The sequence below is a fragment of the Gastrolobium bilobum genome, unplaced genomic scaffold, assembly GCF_033153095.1.
Source record: "Gastrolobium bilobum isolate Gb01-03AN ecotype WA unplaced genomic scaffold, APGP_CSIRO_Gbil_v1 utg115563, whole genome shotgun sequence".
NCBI classification, from domain to species: Eukaryota; Viridiplantae; Streptophyta; class Magnoliopsida; order Fabales; family Fabaceae; genus Gastrolobium; species Gastrolobium bilobum.
Window position 1 is genome coordinate 68,385 of NW_026895714.1, and position 20,530 is coordinate 88,914.

The 20,530-nt window shown below is 31.6% G+C and overlaps 1 protein-coding gene across 1 annotated transcript; it reads right to left on the reverse strand.

Moving 5' to 3' along the window:
* Nucleotides 1-1,380: 1,380 nt before the first annotated feature.
* Nucleotides 1,381-5,123, reverse strand: LOC133294024 (cytokinin hydroxylase-like). Its single transcript, XM_061492672.1, has 5 exons — nt 4,838-5,123; nt 4,515-4,741; nt 4,153-4,394; nt 3,605-3,983; nt 1,381-2,277 (listed from the first exon to the last, which is right to left on the reverse strand). The coding sequence occupies exons 1-5, from the start codon at nt 5,115-5,117 to the stop codon at nt 1,858-1,860; spliced, it is 1,548 nt and encodes a 515-aa protein (XP_061348656.1). The 5' UTR covers nt 5,118-5,123; the 3' UTR covers nt 1,381-1,857.
* Nucleotides 5,124-20,530: the final 15,407 nt, after the last annotated feature.

Consider the following 20,530-nt stretch of genomic DNA (forward strand, 5'->3'; position numbering starts at 1 on the left):
TACAGAGGAGGTGAGATCTAGGGTTTAGGGTTTTTAAGAAACCCCTCAATGGGCTTGGGCTTAGCATTGAAGGAGGAAGCCCAACAATATTTAGTGTAGTTTGTAAATAAAAAATTTGTAAATATAATCTTCTCGAAAAATTATAACCCTTATTTTTATGTCATGATATAAGTAGGGGTGTCAATATAGGTTTTGACACGCGGTGGACCCGCAACACGACACGAAAATTTGTGTTCGGATTGACTCGTAAAATAATTCGTGTTGGAAAAAAGTGACACGCAAAAAATTCGTGTCGTGTTCATGTTTATGAATTCGTGTTCGTGTCGACCTGTATTTTTTTTAATTATTTTATTTTTATTTTTTAAATTTTTTTATTTTCGATATTTTTTTATTTTTGATATATTTTTTATCAATTATCGTTTTGACCCTTATTTTGCGTGTTATTCGGGTCGTGTCGTGTCAACCCGCAAAAAATTCGTGTCGTGTCAGTGTTGAAAATTTTGACACGAATAAAAATTCGTGTCGTGTTCGTGTTGATGTATTTGTGTCGTGTCAAATTCGTGTCGTGTCAACCCATTTTGACACCCCTAGATATAAGACGAAAGCATGTGATGAGCCAACCTCTTGGCCTTGTTGGGCTAGGTGGGCTTCTTTGGGATGAATGCAGTTCAAGTCCCAAGCTAGAACTCGGCAATCGATAACTTTAAGCAAACTAAGTCAGCTTGGTGAATCCTTACCATACCACGTGTTAAGACAAGAACTGGAGTCTCTAACTCTAACCCATATAAAACGTTTTTGCATGCTTCCTATATTTTAAATATGTACACAATTTATTAGATGTCAAACAGTGTCTGCAAGAAATGATGGTTGCAATAAAAGAATGATAAAAACCAAGTAGTGGGAGAAGCAGAATCGAGGTTTGGTGGAAGCAGATGATAAGGTGGCTTAGAAAACAACCTCTTTAAAGCTCCAAAATGGAGATACTGACCCTACATTAGTTTTTGTCACAAGCAAGTTGGCTTATTTTGTATTGAGGAAAGTAGAGCACTTAGTTAAATCATCTTATTAGAAAGAGAAAATCATTATAAGAATCAAACAATTATTCTAAAGTCTCAAGGGTCATCGATCAAAGCTAAAAAAGAAGCCCCTTTGTACTCATCACATGCTACTTGGATCATTTTTAATCTCTATGGGCGTATGTTTAAAAGCTTATCTTATACAGCTCCTCCAATTTCTTTATAACTTGTGTTACATCTGAGTGCCAGTTTTTGACCTACTAAACTCAATTTATGTATTGTCGAGATAAATTTGTACTTTCATTCGAGTTTTTAATTTACATATCCTCATCCTTGCAATCATTATTTCATCTCTTATCTCTCCATTGTAAAAAAGTTGAAAATGAAATAAAAAATTACTAAAATATGCTCATCAAGATCAAGATGATCACAACTTACAACTCGCTCTCCGCGTCATAAAAGACAAAAACTTTCTCAAACTCTCAAATCTCCATATTTGACAATGACCCACTCATGTGAAAAATCCAGAATACAACCGGTGTAGGTGTGATTAGTCAATAGAAGTGCGCCACGTCAGCTGCTTTTGTACTGGAGAGAGAAAAAAAAGTAACTTTTATAATTTACATTATATACTACAGGTAGTACATAATGTAAATTACAAAAATAACACTTAATTTAGTATCACCGTGGTACTGAAAGTGCGCCACGTCAGCTGCTTTTGTAGAGAGAGAAAAAAAGTAACTTTTATAATTTACATTATATACTCCAGGTAGTACATAATGTAAATTACAAAAATAATACTTAATTTAGTATTACCGTGATACTGAAAGTGCGCTCCTACTCATGGCTCCAAGGGCTTCAAACAAACTTGAACCCCATGCTTGGGCTTAATTGTGAGTACAACCACAGGGGCATGACGGTAATTCTCAGAAATGGTGAAGCTAAACTTAGAAATCAACATGGCTAATATAATCTTAGCTTCCATTAAGGCAAATGCTTGTCCAACACAATTTCTTGGGCCCAAAGCAAATGGTAAAAAACGGCCAGGAATAAATGACTTTGAAGTAAACCTCTCTGGGTTGAACTCATTTGCATCTTTACCCCATAGTTTTTCACTATGATGAATAGCCAGCACAGGTATCCAAATTGATAACCCTTCAGGGATATAAAGGTCACCCAATACTATGTCTTCAAAGGCCATTCTAGGAAGCACAGATGCTGGGGGATACAGCCTCATTGACTCGTTGATTACCATATGCAACTGCAAAATCAAATAACAACTTTGGTTATAGCTCAATTAATATTATTGTGTTGGCCACGGTAATCAAATAACAACCTCTGACCATCTTTTGGAAAATCTAGCATTTTAGTATAATAATTACGGGATCTATTAATCTCATGTTGCATGAGATAATTATCTCATGTTGCATGCAACAGAAATAAAATTGTGGGGTCTAATACTTTTTAAAAATAAATAAATAGTGGACTCCATTATTTTATCTCTGTTGTATTTATCTCATGCAACATGAAATAATTATTTTCCAATAATTACTACTGTACTCTATCAATAGAAGAAAAACTGAAATTTTTGAAGTGGCTAGTCATGAACCTTGCCACTGACAGTAGAATAGGGTCAATTTATTTTCTTTTTGGTATTTTTTTCCAAGAAAAATGCAAATGTAACGCAAAGACTGAAACTATATGTGTGAATTTTTCCTTTTTGTTTTCTAAAATGTATGGCTGTAACGTTATTTCGAAAATGAATTAATAGCTTTTAACTTTTGTGCACTTGGACACTCTGAAAAAGAAAGATGACCATTATTAATATTATTTAAAACAAGACCGTCAACCGGCGCACGAGTGCTAAGATAATCGGTAAATAAATTATTCTTTGTTTGTTTCTTTGTACAGAGATATCTTAGTTAGACTAAAATATTTATAAACTGTCCTTTCTAAACATCGTGCTAATAATAACTTAAAAGCCTAGGATCTTTAGATTAATTAGGCTTTTGGCCAAGAATCTATAGCTTAAATTTATACAACACTAGTTATTAATAGAAAAAAACTGTTGATTGTATAATTTTTATATGAGATTAATACTTCTCAAGTTATAAGAAATAATTTTATCTCTTGTAGACACATAAAAATGTGTGGAGCCATATAACAAGAAGAGAGAAAAAAAAATCATGAATCTCGCGTACTTTTATATGTGTGTATAACATGAAAAACATTATTACATTTTTATATGTAATTGTACTAAATTGTATGGACCATTCTATTTGAGTTTAATGACCGAATTAAAGTTTTCCTAAAACTGATTCCGGCAGAGTAGTATTTGACTAATAAAAGTAAACTCTATGAAAAATAGAAATACAAATTTGACCAACTTGCCGCTTCCCAATCCCCTGAAAATTAGCCTAAAGTGACTTTATGCTAAGCAAAATACAAAATGGTTTTCACCTTCATCATAGGGAAGAAGAGGGTTTAAAGAGATAGTAAATAAAATGTGAAGTAAATCAAGAGAATTTTAATTTTTTATTTATTTAAAGAAGAAGAAAAAAAAAAAGGTAATTTAATTTGTGACTTACAAGAGTGAGCTTGGAGAGTTGATCCACAGAGGGAATTCCCCCATTGCAGACCCTTTTGACCTCAGCCCTGACTTTGTGTTGCCAAGAAGGATTAGTGGCTAATAACATAACTGTCCAAGTGAGTAATAAGGCTGTGGTTTCATGTCCAGTAAAGAAAAATGTTTTGCATTCATCCATCACTAATTGCAGATTTAAGCTATTTCCATTCCCTTTTTTCTTCTCCATCTCATTCAGTAGCATACCCAACAAATCATTCCCATATGAATTACTTCTACCAATCTCCACACAATCTTTCCTGCTTTGTATTATCTCCATCAACAGAGTCTCCACCTCTATCTTTAAAGACTTTATCTCTCTGTTATACTTGCTTGGAAAAAACCTATACACACACACAAATTGAATCATAAATGACAAAATCAAATAAAATAATCCACTGATGATAGTTAAAACATTGACATTTTTTATAACACACATAACATATAATAGAATCACACAAATAATTAAGAAAAGGGTGATTTAGAAAAAGAATTGTAAAATCACATACATACCTGCTTCCAGGAAAGCAAAGATGACGACTTGCTTGTGCACAACGACTCTGAAGCAGTGTGAGGAGATGGAATATTTTCTTTCCCTTTTGATAGCTTGTACCAAACTCAGTTCTAGCAACAATATCTGCAGCGAGTTTAGTCATATACTGCCCAATCTCAACCTCAGTTTGGCCACACTCCAACGCATTTTGTAGTGATTGAAGCATCTCCTTAGTGCATTCAACCATATTCCCAGCATAGCTCTGAATCAAATTTTTTTTTTAGACCAACCAATTACTACCCAAACAATCTTTGATAGCCAAGATTTTAAAAGTTCTAAAAACAGTAACACAATTTTTTATAGTTATGAATAAATAAAATACCTTAAGTCTGTCTCCCATGAATGCAGGGGCAACGATGTGACGTTGGTGGTACCAATCTCCACCATTTGCCATCAAAAGTCCTTGACCAATGAAATGTTTTGAACCTTGTCTTTGCTGCCATGATTTCCCAGATACCATACTGTATTTTGAAAGAAACTCTTTGATCAATTCAGTCTCTGCTAGGCACAACCTTGGCTCTGTACCATTCCAATATAGAAACCTCTTTCCTGAAAGAATCAAATTAACATGTTCAATTAAGGTAAACTATGAGGAAAAAAAAAAAAAAGAGATTGAGATATGCATATATGCATGTATGTGCATACCGTATTGACTGGACCAGACAAGAAAATGTGGCATAAGACGACCAACAATGTCATGGCTTATGGTTTTCATTTCTTGGGAAGTTGCTTTTGAGACAAGGGAAGCTATGTCTAAGATGTTACCAGTGAAGAACCGAGGTTTTGGGCCACGCACACCTTGCATCTCCATGATCTTCTTGATGCGTAGTGGAGTGAACAAGTAACATGAGAGGTTGTCATAGACAAGTTTAAATAGCAGAGTCAAGAGTATGGCCAAAAGGGTTGTTAAGATCACCATAGCCATGGTGGTATAAATATTAGGTTGAGAAGTGAAGGTGGCTATTGTGTAAGTAAGATTATAACAGGGTATAATCTTCTAGAGTGATATCGGATGGGAATTTGATGCGCGACTACACCTATATATATAGTGGGAATTTTATGGGGATACCCTTTTAAATAGGTAGTGAATCGTACAGTTTGGTTTTCTATATGATATTCATTACCTATGTATGTCTATGATACACAACATATTATGTTAAATTTATCGCGAAAAATTTTTTGTGTCTATTTCTCTCTTCGTATATTAACTATGTGAATTTTCAAAAAGAAAGAAAAATAAAAAAATTTCAAGTAGCAAGTTCATATAAAACTTTATCATGAGATCAACTACTTTGTTGTAGTTTAGGGGAATTCATTCATTCAACTATCTTTCTATGGGAGTTGGTATGTTACAAACTTGAACTTTTTTAGAAGTCTTTGGTCTTTTATGATACGCAAATTCACATGAAAATATCCTTTAACGGGGCGTTTGGTAGAAGAATTATTTTTTATATCCAGGAATCATGATTTTTAAAAATATGATGAGAAAATGAGTTTTCTGAGAATGTTACCAAAAAGTTGTTTGGTAGACTAACATATTCCCGAGAATATTGAGTTAATTTTCTTATGCTATGTTTAGTTGTATTAAATTTTCCTTTGTCATAGAAATCCTAAAATACCACCTCCTGGATAGTATTCCTGGATGATATTTTTAAAAAAAAATTACACACAAAATAAAATTCCAGGAAAATCAGATTCTCGAGAAAATTTTAAAAATTCTGTACCAAACGATGTATTCCTATTTATCCAACCAAAAAATCTCAGAAAAACAAAAAAAATCGTGCTACCAAACGGCCCTAAGCGTTCAAGAAAAAACGGCTGTGCATTTCCCTTGAAAATAAAGGACGGTGTAGTGTGTACAGAGAAATGAGAAAATCTTAAAGGGCCCAAGAATATTGCACATATTCAATGAGATCAAAATAACATGTGACGATGTATCCAAAAAAATTAACATGTGACGAAAAAAAGTTGAACATATAGTTATGAATTAATTCCTAAGTGAAATCTTGATTGCCAAGGTATAATACTATAGGATTATGTAATTATAGGGGTATATGAGCCAACTTACCCACCTTGTCTAACCCGTTTCGCCGCGAGTTCCATTTATAAGCACTTAAATTATGATTGATCTTTTAATTTACATAAATTGTGGGTTGACGGGTTAATTCACAAGCTGTAACTCATTTATGTTGCTTTACATGTGATACTTTTTTTTACATATATGATATATTTGAGAATAAAAAATGAATTTGTACATATAAATTAATTTTAAAATAAAATTTCGATTGCTGAATATAATACTATGAGGTCAATATTTAAAAATCTTTTTAATATAACACACTGCCACTATCAGCACCAGCCAATTTTTTAAAATATAACACACAATGCTCTCGTCAAAGAGGGGATCACCACCTCTTCATGTTTCCTACTTTGTGTTTTTAAATCCTGCTGATTTAGCTGCAAGGGGTTGTTCATTCCATTGAATTACCATTTATTGAAATAATAAAAATATGATTATTTATTTATAAATATTATCTTTCAAATTATTAACATCAAGGATAAAATTTTAAAATAATTAATATGTATTTACAAATGACAGATAAAAAAGAATAATTTCCTATATCAAAAGTCATAAAAAAAAAACAGAGGATATATATAGTATTGTTGTTATTTAGGGCACATTAATTTGGTGCGCACAATAGGATAAGATCTGATAGAATAAAACTTAATTGTATAAAATCAAATTAAATTTTAATATTATCAAACGTTTGATACGATATTATATAAGATAATATATTGTATAAGATATCATCCAGTGTTTCATAATGCACTGCATAATACTAGATAGGATAAAAATAAATATTTTGACAAAAGTAATCTTTAATAAAGTATTTATATAATTCTTCCAAATATGTCATTTAATATTAATTTTTATAAAAATTTGTTGATCAGAGTGTCCAAAAAAAATATTAATTTTTATAAAAATAAAAATTTCCAATATTATAAAAATTAATATATTGAAAAATTATTTTTTATTTTAATATATTAATTCATAAGAATTACACTTGTCAACGATCTAATACATCAACCCCTCATCATGCTTAATCTCATTCATTTAGACCTGATTAAGTTATATATCTAATGTATAAGCTTATACTATACGATAGTCACACCAAATAAGTAAAAATCTCATAATGTATAGTATAAACTTATATTATCAGACGTTATACATCACACCAAATAGGCCTTAAAACAATAAGATTTAAATGAAAGAGTAAAAACATTTTATGTCTTGAGAACTTAAAAGTATTTACTATTGTTGAGATATATAGTCCCACATTGGTTGTATATGCAACTAATGTGGAGTTTATAAGACCTTGGGCACTCCCACCCTTTGAGTTAACTTTTGGGGTGGTGTATCCCAAGGTTCTTTACATGATATCAGAGCCTCGCCGTCCCACACTTTCTCTTGTGGAGTTTCTTAGCACAGGTCCCACTAGGGGTGTAAATGGGTTGGGTCGGGCTTTGCCCTTCATGGCCCAAGCCTACGTAAAAAAAAATTCAACCTATCTGGCCTACTGGTCTATTAAAGGCTTTATTTGTAGGCCAAGTCCGGCCCATTTTTTAAAATAAGAAAGCCTGACATGACCTACAGGCCTTGTTGGCCTTCCACTGTAGATACTAAGCGAAAAAAATAATTGTATAGAGGAAAGAAAGTTCCATTCATGCATGCACTAGTACTTCTCATAAAAAAAATGACAAACAAGAAAGAGTCAACATAATACCCCAGCTCTAGAATGTATATCATAGAAGAATAAAGTCAAGGAAATGGGAAAAATAAGAAAAATACAATTACTGGATGCTGAAATAAAGTCTACAAGAGAATATCATTCATCTAAAATTCTTTAAATCACCATCAAGACAAGGAAAAAAAGAGTATTATTGAAAGATCTTCATCAGTAACATCATAATCCAGCAAGGTACCCATTGCTCGATGGTATTAAGCTGCAACAACATGTAAAATTTGGAGACATTAGACAAGTTTTCCTTTCATAAAATAAAATAGCACAAAAAGTAAGAGATATTGGTATTTGGTACTTTGCGTCTTTGCCACATAAAATAAATATTATTTTATTATTTTATTTTAATAAATTAAATAGACCAGCCTACAAGGCTGTAGGCCGGGCTTGACAAAATTGGCCTATGGCCTATTTGTTAAAAAAACTTTTTTATAAACCTAAGCCTACTCTACTTTTCTGAAAGACGGGGCTTGAGCTGGGCTCAATGTAGGCCGGCCGTAGGCTGGGCTTGGCTGGGCCAGCCTGACCTATTTACACCCCTAGGTCCCACATTGGTTGTATGTGCAACTAATGTGGAGTTTATAAGGCCTTGGGCACTCCCACCCTTTGAGCTAACTTTTGAGGTGATGTACAAATTTATACTATACGATAGTCACATCAAATAACTAAAAATCTCATAATGTATAATATAAACTTATATTATCAGACCTTATATATCACACCAAATAGGCCTTAAAACAATAACATTTAAATGAAAGAGTAAAAACATTTTATGTCTTGAGAACTTAAAAGTATTTACTACTTTTTAATAATTGGGAAGAAGATCATTAAAAAGATTTATTCGGGAATAATCATATATTTCTTCTAAAATATTTTCTATTAATTATAAAAAGAAGTATTAAATTAAAAAATCAATATACATAATATCTCAATAATAAAAAAAAAATATTTTCTTCATTATATGATTAAAAAACAATTGTTAAAAAAAAACTAGTAGGAAGATGTAAAATCTCTATATTCAAAAGATATAGAATTATTCTTTCAATTTCCATTTCTTATTATTTGTTTTTTTGGTAAGCTCATTTTCCATTTCTTAACCAATAGATATCACAAACTCTTTCAATTCTATTTTTTTTTTGGAAACTGATCCTAATTATATCTTTGAGGGAAATCAGAACCCCTGGTATCCCCATGAGTTCGACTCTTTGAGCCACCTATGGGACTAATCCAGAGTTCGGGTGTGAGTTCAAGGATTACGGTACTTATGCCCCTCCTCCAGATGTTGTTGGTGGAATTTGAACCGAGATCTTCTCCCACCACTCAGTCTCATGCTACCAACTGAGCCACCACAGTTGGGTCAATTCTACCTTTTCTTTGTAGGCGTAGGTGAGTACCAGAGTCTGCATTGTAAAATATAATTATAATCCCTTATCGATGTTCACTTATCAACTCCACACAGAAATATTACGGGAACGGGACTTTCTCTAGATAGGACGGCGCATCGTGGTAGCCAAGAGCCTCCTCCAAACGTCCTTAAAATTAAATACTATATATTCAAGCTTTTTTTAAAAAAACAAAACAAAACCTTTTTAAAGATGATTCCACCCAAACTAGGTTTTTCTTGATTGTGTGGAAAACTATGCCTCTATATGGCCGAAAATAATAGGGACTCTGTTGTGTGAACTTCGAGAATTTCAATGAATCAATTCTCACCTCCAACAGAAAATTAGTGCAATCCATGGTTTTGAGTTTTCAACAACAAAACTCTAAATAATAGCTTTTTCCTTTGTTTTTGCATAACTTTTTTTTTTTTGGTAGACAATTTTTGCATAACTTAAACCATGGTTAAAAAAGGATAGTAATTTTAGTATATTTTGTGATGATAATAGTCGTCATTTAATTTTAAAAGTCGTCACTAAAATAGCTTTTGATAATATTCTTCAAGTTACTTTCAAATCAATAATATTATTTTTAGAATATTACTAAATAGTTGTGACAAAAATATCATTGATATTTGTAAATAATAACAATAAAAAGTAAGTATAAATGCACACAAACACAATAACACCAATGATTTAGTTGTTATTATTAGTTATTTATATTGAAAATATATTGACAATATTACTCTAAAAGTACTAACCAATTTTTCATCACGTACTGCTATCAATTATGTCCAATGATTAATAATTTTGTCATTGAAAATTATTTGAAATAATGACGATTGCCTAATTAGATATTTGTAAAATGAATTAATATTATTAATAATAATGATTATTGTCATTATAAATTATTATTAGTATGATAACTTAAAACTGTTAAAATCGTATTTGTAGTGTCTTAATATATAATGTTGTCACAATTACTATTTTTTAATAATTTATATAAAATTCTGTCATTAATATACTGAAATTTGAAATTGACTTAAATCTCTCATGTGATCATATTATTTGATCACAATCACTCATTTAAGAGTCATACACTTTTCTCTATCTTATGTCATCGTCAATCAGTGGGTATGATCAAATAATATGATTACATGACCATTTTTTTAAATAAAAAGATCCAAATCCAATAAATACATAAGAAAAGTACCGATTGTATAGACATTCACGACAACCAATGATGTGAAGAAAATATGCTCTATGATGTACAACATGACACGAGAAAGTAAAATTTTGAAAGTGCTTTTAAAAAGTGAAAGACAAGCAATGAAAAGTGTTTGATCGTTTCTTTCACCCAATGAGAGATAAGTAATTAAGTACTACTATTTATCAGATTCAACCTGCCAACATATCTCGCAGGTTTTTTCTTGGTCTGCTACTCTTTCCAATCAATGTGAAAAGCTAGTTTTTTAGTTGTATACAAAAAAGAGTGTGGTTAGTAGTGCATATTCACTCTATCTGTCAAATTTGTCTACAATTTGATGTTATATTGATTGATAATCTATTTTCTTTTTATAATCATAAAAAATTTGTACAGATTGTCATGTCAGATCTCATAGTTTTTTTTTTTTTAAAGGAGAAAAGTATTTAAGTTCTAACTTTGTTGGTAAAGGAAAAAAGGTCAGTATTAGGTAACAGTTATTAATTATGACCAAATGCTAAAAATAAATAACACATTAGTTAATAGAAAATATATTTTTTATGTTGTATGAGACAAAATTATTTGATGCACGTATGAAAAAGTGGATGAAATTCACTTTTTTGTTTTCTCTCTTCTTCTTAGTGAATCTCATTTACTTTTTCGTATGTATATGAGATAAAAAATTTTATGAAACATGAAAAATATATTCCTCTTAATTAATTTACTGTGTTCTCCCAAATATCAGTTGGGTGAAAAAATAAGATTATACCTCATTCAAAAAAATATCTGTACAGGCTTATTCCTCCTAACAAAAAGTGCAATAACTTGAAAAGGCATAAATTAGGGTGTGTTTGGTACAGGAGAAATTTTTTGGTGACCGGGAATCATGATTAATGGGAATTCAGTAGAAATTGAGTTTACTTGAAATCTTACGAAAGATGTGTTTGGTTCGCCAAAATATTACCGGGAATATGGGGTAAAAATTACTGATTCCATATTTGGTTTAGAACGAAATATGACTTGGAATATGAGGTTATTTTACAAAAATAACCCCAAACTATTTTTACTTTTGTAATTGATAGATTGGGTCTAGATTTTTATGTGTATTGGGGTATTTTTGTCTCAAAATTTATTATTGTGCTTTCCCTTTACTTGGTATTTTGATTGGTATTCCGAATTACCATATTATTTTTGGTAATCTGAATAGTGACTTTTCTTTATAAATCAAATTACCGGTAATCCTTGGATATCCGGGAATCGTAATTTATTCCTTCTACCAAACGTGGTAATTACATTTACCAAAGAAGGATTACCGGTAATCCTCTCCAAAAACTTGAACCAAACACCCAGTGGCGGACCCAGAATTTATTGTTTATGTCCGCACATTTAGTGATGGGGTTCGAAGGCAGTACCCCTGAAATTTTTTTTTAAATAAAATTTTAAATGCATTAATATATATATATATATATATATATATATATATATATATATAAATAAGAAAAAAAATTCAACTTAACATAAAACATTATTTCCAACACATTTTTTTTGTCAAGCTGATTTGTTGTATGACATCATAAAATATCTAATAAAATATATGTCATCTTATTCTATCCTAGTGTATTTCATTCCATTCTTTATTTTATATCTAACCAAAATCTAATCTAACCAATATCATACTTTACTACTATAAAGGGCCGACCCAGTTCAAATACCCATTTCGTGAGTGTCTGGGGAAGGGAATACTCTAGGCAGTCTTTCCCCTGCTTTTTGCAGAGAGGCTGATTCAAACCCGCGACCTGACACACCACGGCAAGCAAGCTTACCGCTGAGCCAAACCGGCCTTTCATCATACTTTACTACTATACTTAAAAAATAAAAAATCTGAAATTCATGTCCGCAAGTGCGGACACCTGCTAGCAAGCAGGTCCGCCTCTGCAAACACCCCCTTAAGGTAAACAACAAAAATTTGATGGTAAAAACAATAAATAGGTCAATAGGGTCCCTAAGACAGGCTAGCTTATTGGGGTAGTAGCACTCTTTCAGTCTCAGATATTTGTAATTTTAAGCACTACATCTACATGTTATGCTTTTCTGAATAGGCTAGCTAGAACTACAGTTCAAAACTAGCAGAGCTTTCCACCTTGCTGCTATGCTCATGTGCTTCTTTCCGATGGCTTTACAACTCATGATCGACTACCCTGTATTCTGCTAAGTTTTATTTATGGACTTTATTAATCTCATGCAATAGAAGAGAATTCTCTCATGTAATAAAGATAATCATGTGTGGAACCCATCCACTATAGAAAAAGAAAAAAAAAAATAACACGAAAATCGATGTATGTGTAGGAGAGAAAAATTCTCTCCTACGACATAAAAGTATATTTTCCCTTTATTTATTCTATCTTATGCAAGCTGAAGTTTATTGAAGAAAAAAAAAACTGTTTTGTGAAGAATACCCGCAAAACTTAATAAATGTAAGATTCTTTGTCTTTTTTGAGTAAAGACTTTTTGCCGTCCGATTAGTTGTGTGTATACAGGGATTCCTGTGTAATATTATAGATATGGCTGTCTTGCTGCTTGTTAAGACATAAAATCTATATATATATATATAAAATAATTAATATATTCTCATCCTGTGCTTTAAGATTTGGGTTGAAGTGACATTCGTTATAGTACATTTTAGAGCTGGAGTGATCAAAAAGTTATGAGCTCGATTCTCTCACCGCACACTTTCAGATAAAATTAAGAAAATAACAAAGTAAACAAAAAAATGGACTCATACAGCATAAATTAAATAAAAAAAGCCTCTTATCACTGCTTTGTTGCGTTCTTAGAAGAACCAAAAGAAAAAAAAGCAATGGAAAGGCCTTGGAATACCTTGCTTCAAATTTTTCTTTTGCCTTGGTACAATTGTAAGCATGATACAAAGATTGATTAAATGGCTAATAAAGAGAAGGTTAACAAATATCTAATTAATCTGAATGCTATTGGTGAATTTTGATTATTATATATGGAATATTCCATTTATTGACAATCACTGAATAATTTAAAAAATGTGCTTTCATCTTCAAGTCAAGTGTTTACATTGGAATAATTGGATCTTAACATCCAGTTAGAGAAATAAATGCAAATTTTATTATGCAACATTCTCAAAATATATATGTTATAGAACTCGCGTGTTATATTTAAAATTATCTATGTTATCTCTCCGAAACACTTTTCTGTTATTTAACGACAAAAGAGAATCCAGATATTCTTCACAGTAGACATATCCTTCACCTTAGAAATTTCTCGTGGCATCAAAGGCATTTCCACAAGGCATAATAACTACCACCCTTAAAAAGTTGATACGCAGCGGAGAAAAATGCATTTGAAAGGACATATATGATTCTAAAAGCAAACTACTAGAAAGTCAGTAAAGTTGAATATATTACGATTAAACTAGTCATACGTGAACAAATCTTATAGAGGAAAAAAAAAAAAAAAAACAGAAATGTGAAAGCTTTTGGAATTCTAATGATGCAAAAAGGAGGTGTAAAAGGCTTTTTATATTAAGAATTTTTTTTTTGAGGTATTCTTGTGAGTTCATCGTTTCACGACTAGTCTGATTCCAGGCGGTTTTCGGGATTAAGACTTTAAATCTTTCCCAAAGACGATATTGAAGAGGATCGAACATATACTCTCACCTCCACCTGTTCAGTAATTCTTTGGCACCAACTGAGCTACCATCATGGATCTAAAATATTTAATAGTTGTCAATTAAACATATCCTTTATACTAAACTAAAATTTAATCACTTATAATTAACATTAGTGTAGATAGATTGACAAAGAAGATTTAGAGGCTATATGATTTTTTTTAGAATTAATCCAACTCTAATTACCTTTTTAAGGTGAGTTGGCTTTCTCGATATTCCCACAAGCTTCAACTCTTTGAGCTAGCAACGAGACTAATCTGGTATGCAAAGCGGGTCAAAAATAAAGATATTTAAACATTTTTCAAAGGTGACATGTGGTAATCAAACAGAGGCAGAACATGGGGGCTAGAGTCCCCCCTTCCTCAACCAAAATAAAAATTTGAGAAAAAAATAAACATTAGGAAGTTAGAACAAGGGCATCGTGCCAGAGGCAGCATAAAGTGTGTTATTGAGTTTAGTTGTTGAGTTCAAGCGCTCTATTTTCCCCTCTGCCGCCCCCCCTCCCCTCCTTTTTATGTGCCATCCAACTCCACTCTTCTCTGACTCCAACTACAAGTCTGTTGTTGAGTTCCAATCATGGTTGGTGTTTGATTTTTCGCCCCTCACAGGAAAAAAACCTGAGTCCGCCACTGAATTGAACCAAATCCTTTTTCTTTCCGTTTAGGGCCCGTTTGAATGAGCTTTTTTTAGTCAAAAGTTACTTTTTTTTTCTTTCTGTTTAGGGCCCGTTTGAATGAGCTTTTTTTAGTCAAAAGTTACTTTTTTTAAAAAAAAAAAAACACTTCTATTGTAAAGTGCAATTGGATGCCTGATTTTAAAAAAATCAGAAATCATAAAATAAGCCAATTTTTCAGAAGCTAAAAATTTTAGCTTCTCAAAAAAGTAAAAGTCAAAAGTCAATTTTTTTCAAAAATAAATATTATTTTAAAAATCTAAATAATTTTAACTTTTATAAAAAGTACTTTTAAAATAAGCCGGGCATAAAAATAGCTTTTTTTAGAAGGACATCCAAAGACACTCTTACTCTCCTTTACTATCTGGAGGTGGCAATATGCATGGGTAGAGATCGGCGGATCAACCCGGGACGGGTTGGGTTGAGGTTTTCAACCCACCAACCCACTTCAATCCGTTCCGCCTAGAAGTGGGTCAAAACAGGTTTAATCCGCTGGGTTATAATTTTTTTTATTTTATAATTAGGTAGTATTTCATTTGTCATTAAATTTTTGTGATATACAATTTTGTTTTTTTATCTTAGTACTTCCTAGAAAAAATAAAGAATAACAATTTTATTTATGACAAATGTTATCTATATATATGGAGACAAATGAGTTCGTAAAGAATGTTTGACAAATATTAATATATATTTAAGATTGAGACTGAAAAAAATTAAGAGAAATGTGAAATAAACTAAAATAATATTAAAAATTCATAAAATATAATTTATTTTTGAATTTTATTAATTAATTTTTTTAATTTACGGGTTGATGGATTGACCAGCCAACCCGCCAACTCACCATAAAACGGGATGAGTTTATTTTTTCAACTCATATTTAATGACGGGTCAACCCGACCCAGCTTATTTTTGACGAGTTGATAACGGGACAGAGCAGGTCACCCCAAATTATCATCCCTATTACTATCAACTAATTACTACCTTTGGTAGATGCTATATGAATTTTGTTAGAAGACAAGCGTTAAAATGTAGTTTTTGGAGGGGGGAAATGTCTTGTAAACTGTGTTTCTCTCCACTGCTTTCGGCAAAAAGGTTATCTACACTTCCCAAGATGCCTTGACATTTTGTGTGAAACCGCATAGATAAAGAGAGAACTTTTTTCCCCCCGGTTAATTGAAGTTACATAATAGGGAATATTGTTTTATGCCAAGTCTAGAGCCTTTTTATGCCAAAAATAATAGGGATTATTTTTTCTTATTTAACACATAAAAAAGGGGAGAAATTTACTTATTTTTTTTCTCTTTTTTTCTTTTCAGTGGATCCATCCATTTTTTTATATGTTGTATAAAAGAAATTATTTCATGCAATTATCCCATAAAAATAACATATCACTCCCTCGTATTCTAATGAAATTTAAACATTCCACAATATTATTTTTTCTTTCTTTATTCCATAACCTTAATTACTATTTTGTAATAATGTCAAGTATCTCACAACCCGGTCAGGGAAAGAACTTGCACAGATTTGAATAAGACTAATCTCAAGTTGAGTAACATGACAATTATTTTCAAAGGTCATCTCTAGGATTCAAACCCATATTCTTTTGAAAATTTGTCTATATTGGGACTCATATTGCCATTTAAGCCAACCCTCAAGGTGTTAACAATATTATCCTTTATACCAGAAAAACATGTAGCTGTACACATCTAAAAAAGAAATAAAGTAATCTAGCTACGGAGCCAAAGGCCAAAGAACAATACTGCATGACAAGATCGTTTCATGTCTAAGGTACCCTTTCTCTTTTCTTAAGTATATTTAAAGCAGATGAATGAATTTCACCACAGAACAATATTGCATGGACACCAAATTGATTATCCCAGCTCTAATTAAGCCTCTAACATATATTTTTTTTATTATTATTATTGGTTTTGATATCATATATTATTAATTACTTTAAATATTAAGATTTCGCGTTGCAAAACTTAAAGCAGTGAGAATCAAGGTAGTCAAAATCAGGATTTTACCTAAAATCGGAAAATGAATAAAAAATCGTAAGTCGTAAAATCGTAATACAAATCGTAGATTTTACCTGCACTCTAAAATTAAATTTTTATATATATATGCTTAAGTATAATTTTTTTTTAAGAAAACTAGACTACTTGCCACCATCCTTATACATTTGCATACAATTGTCACACTCTAAGGGTCTAAGCTAATAAATCATTCAAGTTATTATCATCGAAGACATTCTGTTTCACATGATCTTCAACTACATCATTCAAAATTGTCTTCATCTAAATGTTCATCATGAGATAAAGTTCCTTTATTTTCCACAATCCATTCATCTTCGGATAAAACATCAACAATGTCATATTCAACAATTTTACTAACTTGCTTAACATCATTCTAATAGTTAAAATCGGGATTTAAATCTTAAAATCGGGACTTAAGTAAATGTCTAAATCGGAATTTTATATTGGAAAGGATTTTAAGTGAAATCTAAATCGTTTTAGCAAAAAAAAATCGTTAAAATCAAGATTTTAAGATTTAAATCTAGATTTTAACTACTATGGTGAGAATGCTTCTTTGTTTTTTGAAAATGGAGTAACAAGAGAATGCTGATACTATTATAAAATTGGCCAAAGCCTTCATTTGAAGCAATCCACGACTAATAATAATCTCACTGTATTGCACATGATCAGAGAAGTCAACGTGAAGAACATTTTCGTATACTTCGAATTGCTTTTGAATGCACCGAGTCTTCTAATTTCTTTGAGGCTAGCTAGCTAGGCCCATATACCCAAGTGGATTAAGAATCCCAACCGAAAGCTTAACGACATAAGAGTCCTTGGTATTAAAGATTAACAACTTAATCAAGGCTTGCAAATGTGATTATAAAAAAAGGGTAATCAGAATCCAGTATCCAAGAATCAAGACAATTTTGGCTTTGGATATGTTCTATCAAGATGCATGCACTAACAAACGGTGGTGATTGGCATGACGGTGCCTGAAAAATATCCGTAATTATAGTAAATTCGAACAATAAGAAAGGTAGTTAAAAGAAAGGTAAAAAAAAAAGGTATAATTATTAGATATGGTTGTAGTTTGAAAACTGGTTTCTTATAAAATGCATTTAGTCATCCTTGGCGGAAAGGGCTTAAATAGAATCAAAACGTGGTAATGATTAAAATACAAGTTTTTGATCATGGCATAAAAGTGAGAAGTTGTTTTTGACTGGATGTGTGTGGAAAAGGGTAGGGGACATATTCCCATGTGGGAATTGTCAGTCCTTAATAATAGTAGTGGTTCGATCCTGACCGTACATCACGATGATAGTCGTACGTCTAAGATGGGGACATATCCGAGAAAGCATGCACAATCTCTTGGTGTATATTTTGTTTCTTAATTTCCTTTCCTTCTTCTTTTTTTCCATCATTGAAATGGAAAGACACAAAGCGTAACTTCTTTTTCTCATGGACATATAAAGTGTCTTAAATTGAACATACGGGAGTTCTTTTTCATGAGGAAAGAAAGACTAAATAGACCCCCTTTTATTCCAAGCCAAAGAAATTTCATGGGACCCTGCTATCTGATTCTTGCTACCTCTTTTATTAGGGACATACCTACTGGCTACTATTCGACACATTTAAGGTTAAATCAGAAGCGACATGATAATTCATCATGATATGAGTAGGACTAATTAAACCACACAATACTTGTTTTACATGCAGATTCATAATCTAGTATCTACATGTGATACTCATTAATATTGATTATTTTGTATTTGTGAATTGTGATGTATGCAAGGTATATATCTTGGTCTTAGGAGCTGGTTTGTTACCAATTTGCAAATGGTTGATATGGTATGAAAATTTCTTGCACTCAGTGGCTCCATGCACTGATGCACACCTTACAAATCAAACTTAAACTGTACGTGGAAGGCGCCACCGTATATTATACTTTACTATAGTCATTCTTATAACGTCAAAGGTGGAAATCATTCAAGCGTAGTAACTGATTGGCTAAAAGGGAAAGCTACGCCACTGCTATTCGTAAACATTTTTTGGTATGTCATATTGCTTTACATCTTACAGGTTATGAGTTTGGAATAGAAGGATTTTGACGTGCTTGGTATCAAGTTTGAAATACTCAACATGCTATCTTCAGTTTAGTAAACCCTAAAGATAATGTAAGCTATTAGACTCCAGTTCATATGGATTCAAATAACTATATTTTCATTTATTAGGCTTGTATATGAATATATTATTAGATTATATTATTAATATATTTAACATATAATATATATTTGGAATAAAACCCCACTTTTCAAGAATTTTACCTCCATGAATTAAGAATGATCCATTTGCATGTTTCTTCCTCATATACATGTTTAATATCAAACGAGTTCTGATAACATTTTTTAAATGATATCTATTAAGTGCATATATTGCAAAAAAAATTAAAAAAAAATTGGCAAAATTTTCAAAAATAAGTTAATCTAAATACACACTAATATTTTATTAGTAGTGTATTATATTTAAGAATAAAATGAATATTTAATAAATACTTAATAACTAAATCTAAATACTATATCATCAATTTCCGTAATCTAGGGAAACCTGTCGATAAAGCAGGTAAATGATGAATTATTGGTCAAAGGTTTAAACAAGGAAGAGAGATGTCATAATGGTACCAACATGAACAGTGATGTAGCTGGACAAGTATGAGCCATGAATATTTGTCCCCCAACCCGAGCAAACAAGATAAGTGTTGGGTGTAATACTGTAGCGCACTTTGTGCCATAAGAAAAGGGTTAGGTCCAAATTCCAACATGAACATGAACATGAGCCAGTTCTATTTACCGAACGAGTCTCTCACAACTTTTAACCAGCACACCAACCTTATTATACTACAACTTTTGGATCCAAAAAGCCTTACCTACCGACATCAAGGTTGGCATCCAATTGGAGAATGTTATAAGCTGGTGTTTGGTTCCGGAATTTTTTTGAAATTTTCGAGAAAATGATAGTGGACATATTTGGCAACTCGGTTCTTTCAACTCGGTTCACAAATTTTTTTGCGGAAGTCAGTCAACAAAATTCTGTATCTCGGATCTCGACAATATTACTTCTGCCTGAACTTCACCAGATCGAGCAGCGCAATATAAATATAAATTTTTTTAAAAAATATTTGATTTTTGACTTTTGTTTCTTTTATAAGCTAAAACTTTTATCTTCCAAAAACAAGTAATTTTTTAATTTTTTTTATAGCTTATCGTTTTTTATTAAAGCTAAGTACTTTATAGTGGGAAGGTTTTTCCTCCCCTAAAAAACACAGCTTTTGAAAGAAAAAAACTCATTCAAGTGGGCCTAATTAAAAACATCAATTGATACATGCTTTCTTTTATAGCTTAGAGTTTTCTGCTTGTTTTTTCAAAGTAATGTACCACTTTGACGAGTATTTCCCACGTTAGTGCTCCAAAAACGAAAGCAAGTTATATAAACTTGAAAACAAGTTAAGAGACTTGTACAGTACCGTCATATATTATGTTTTCAGGTAAGTTTTGTTATGATACGTGACACAAA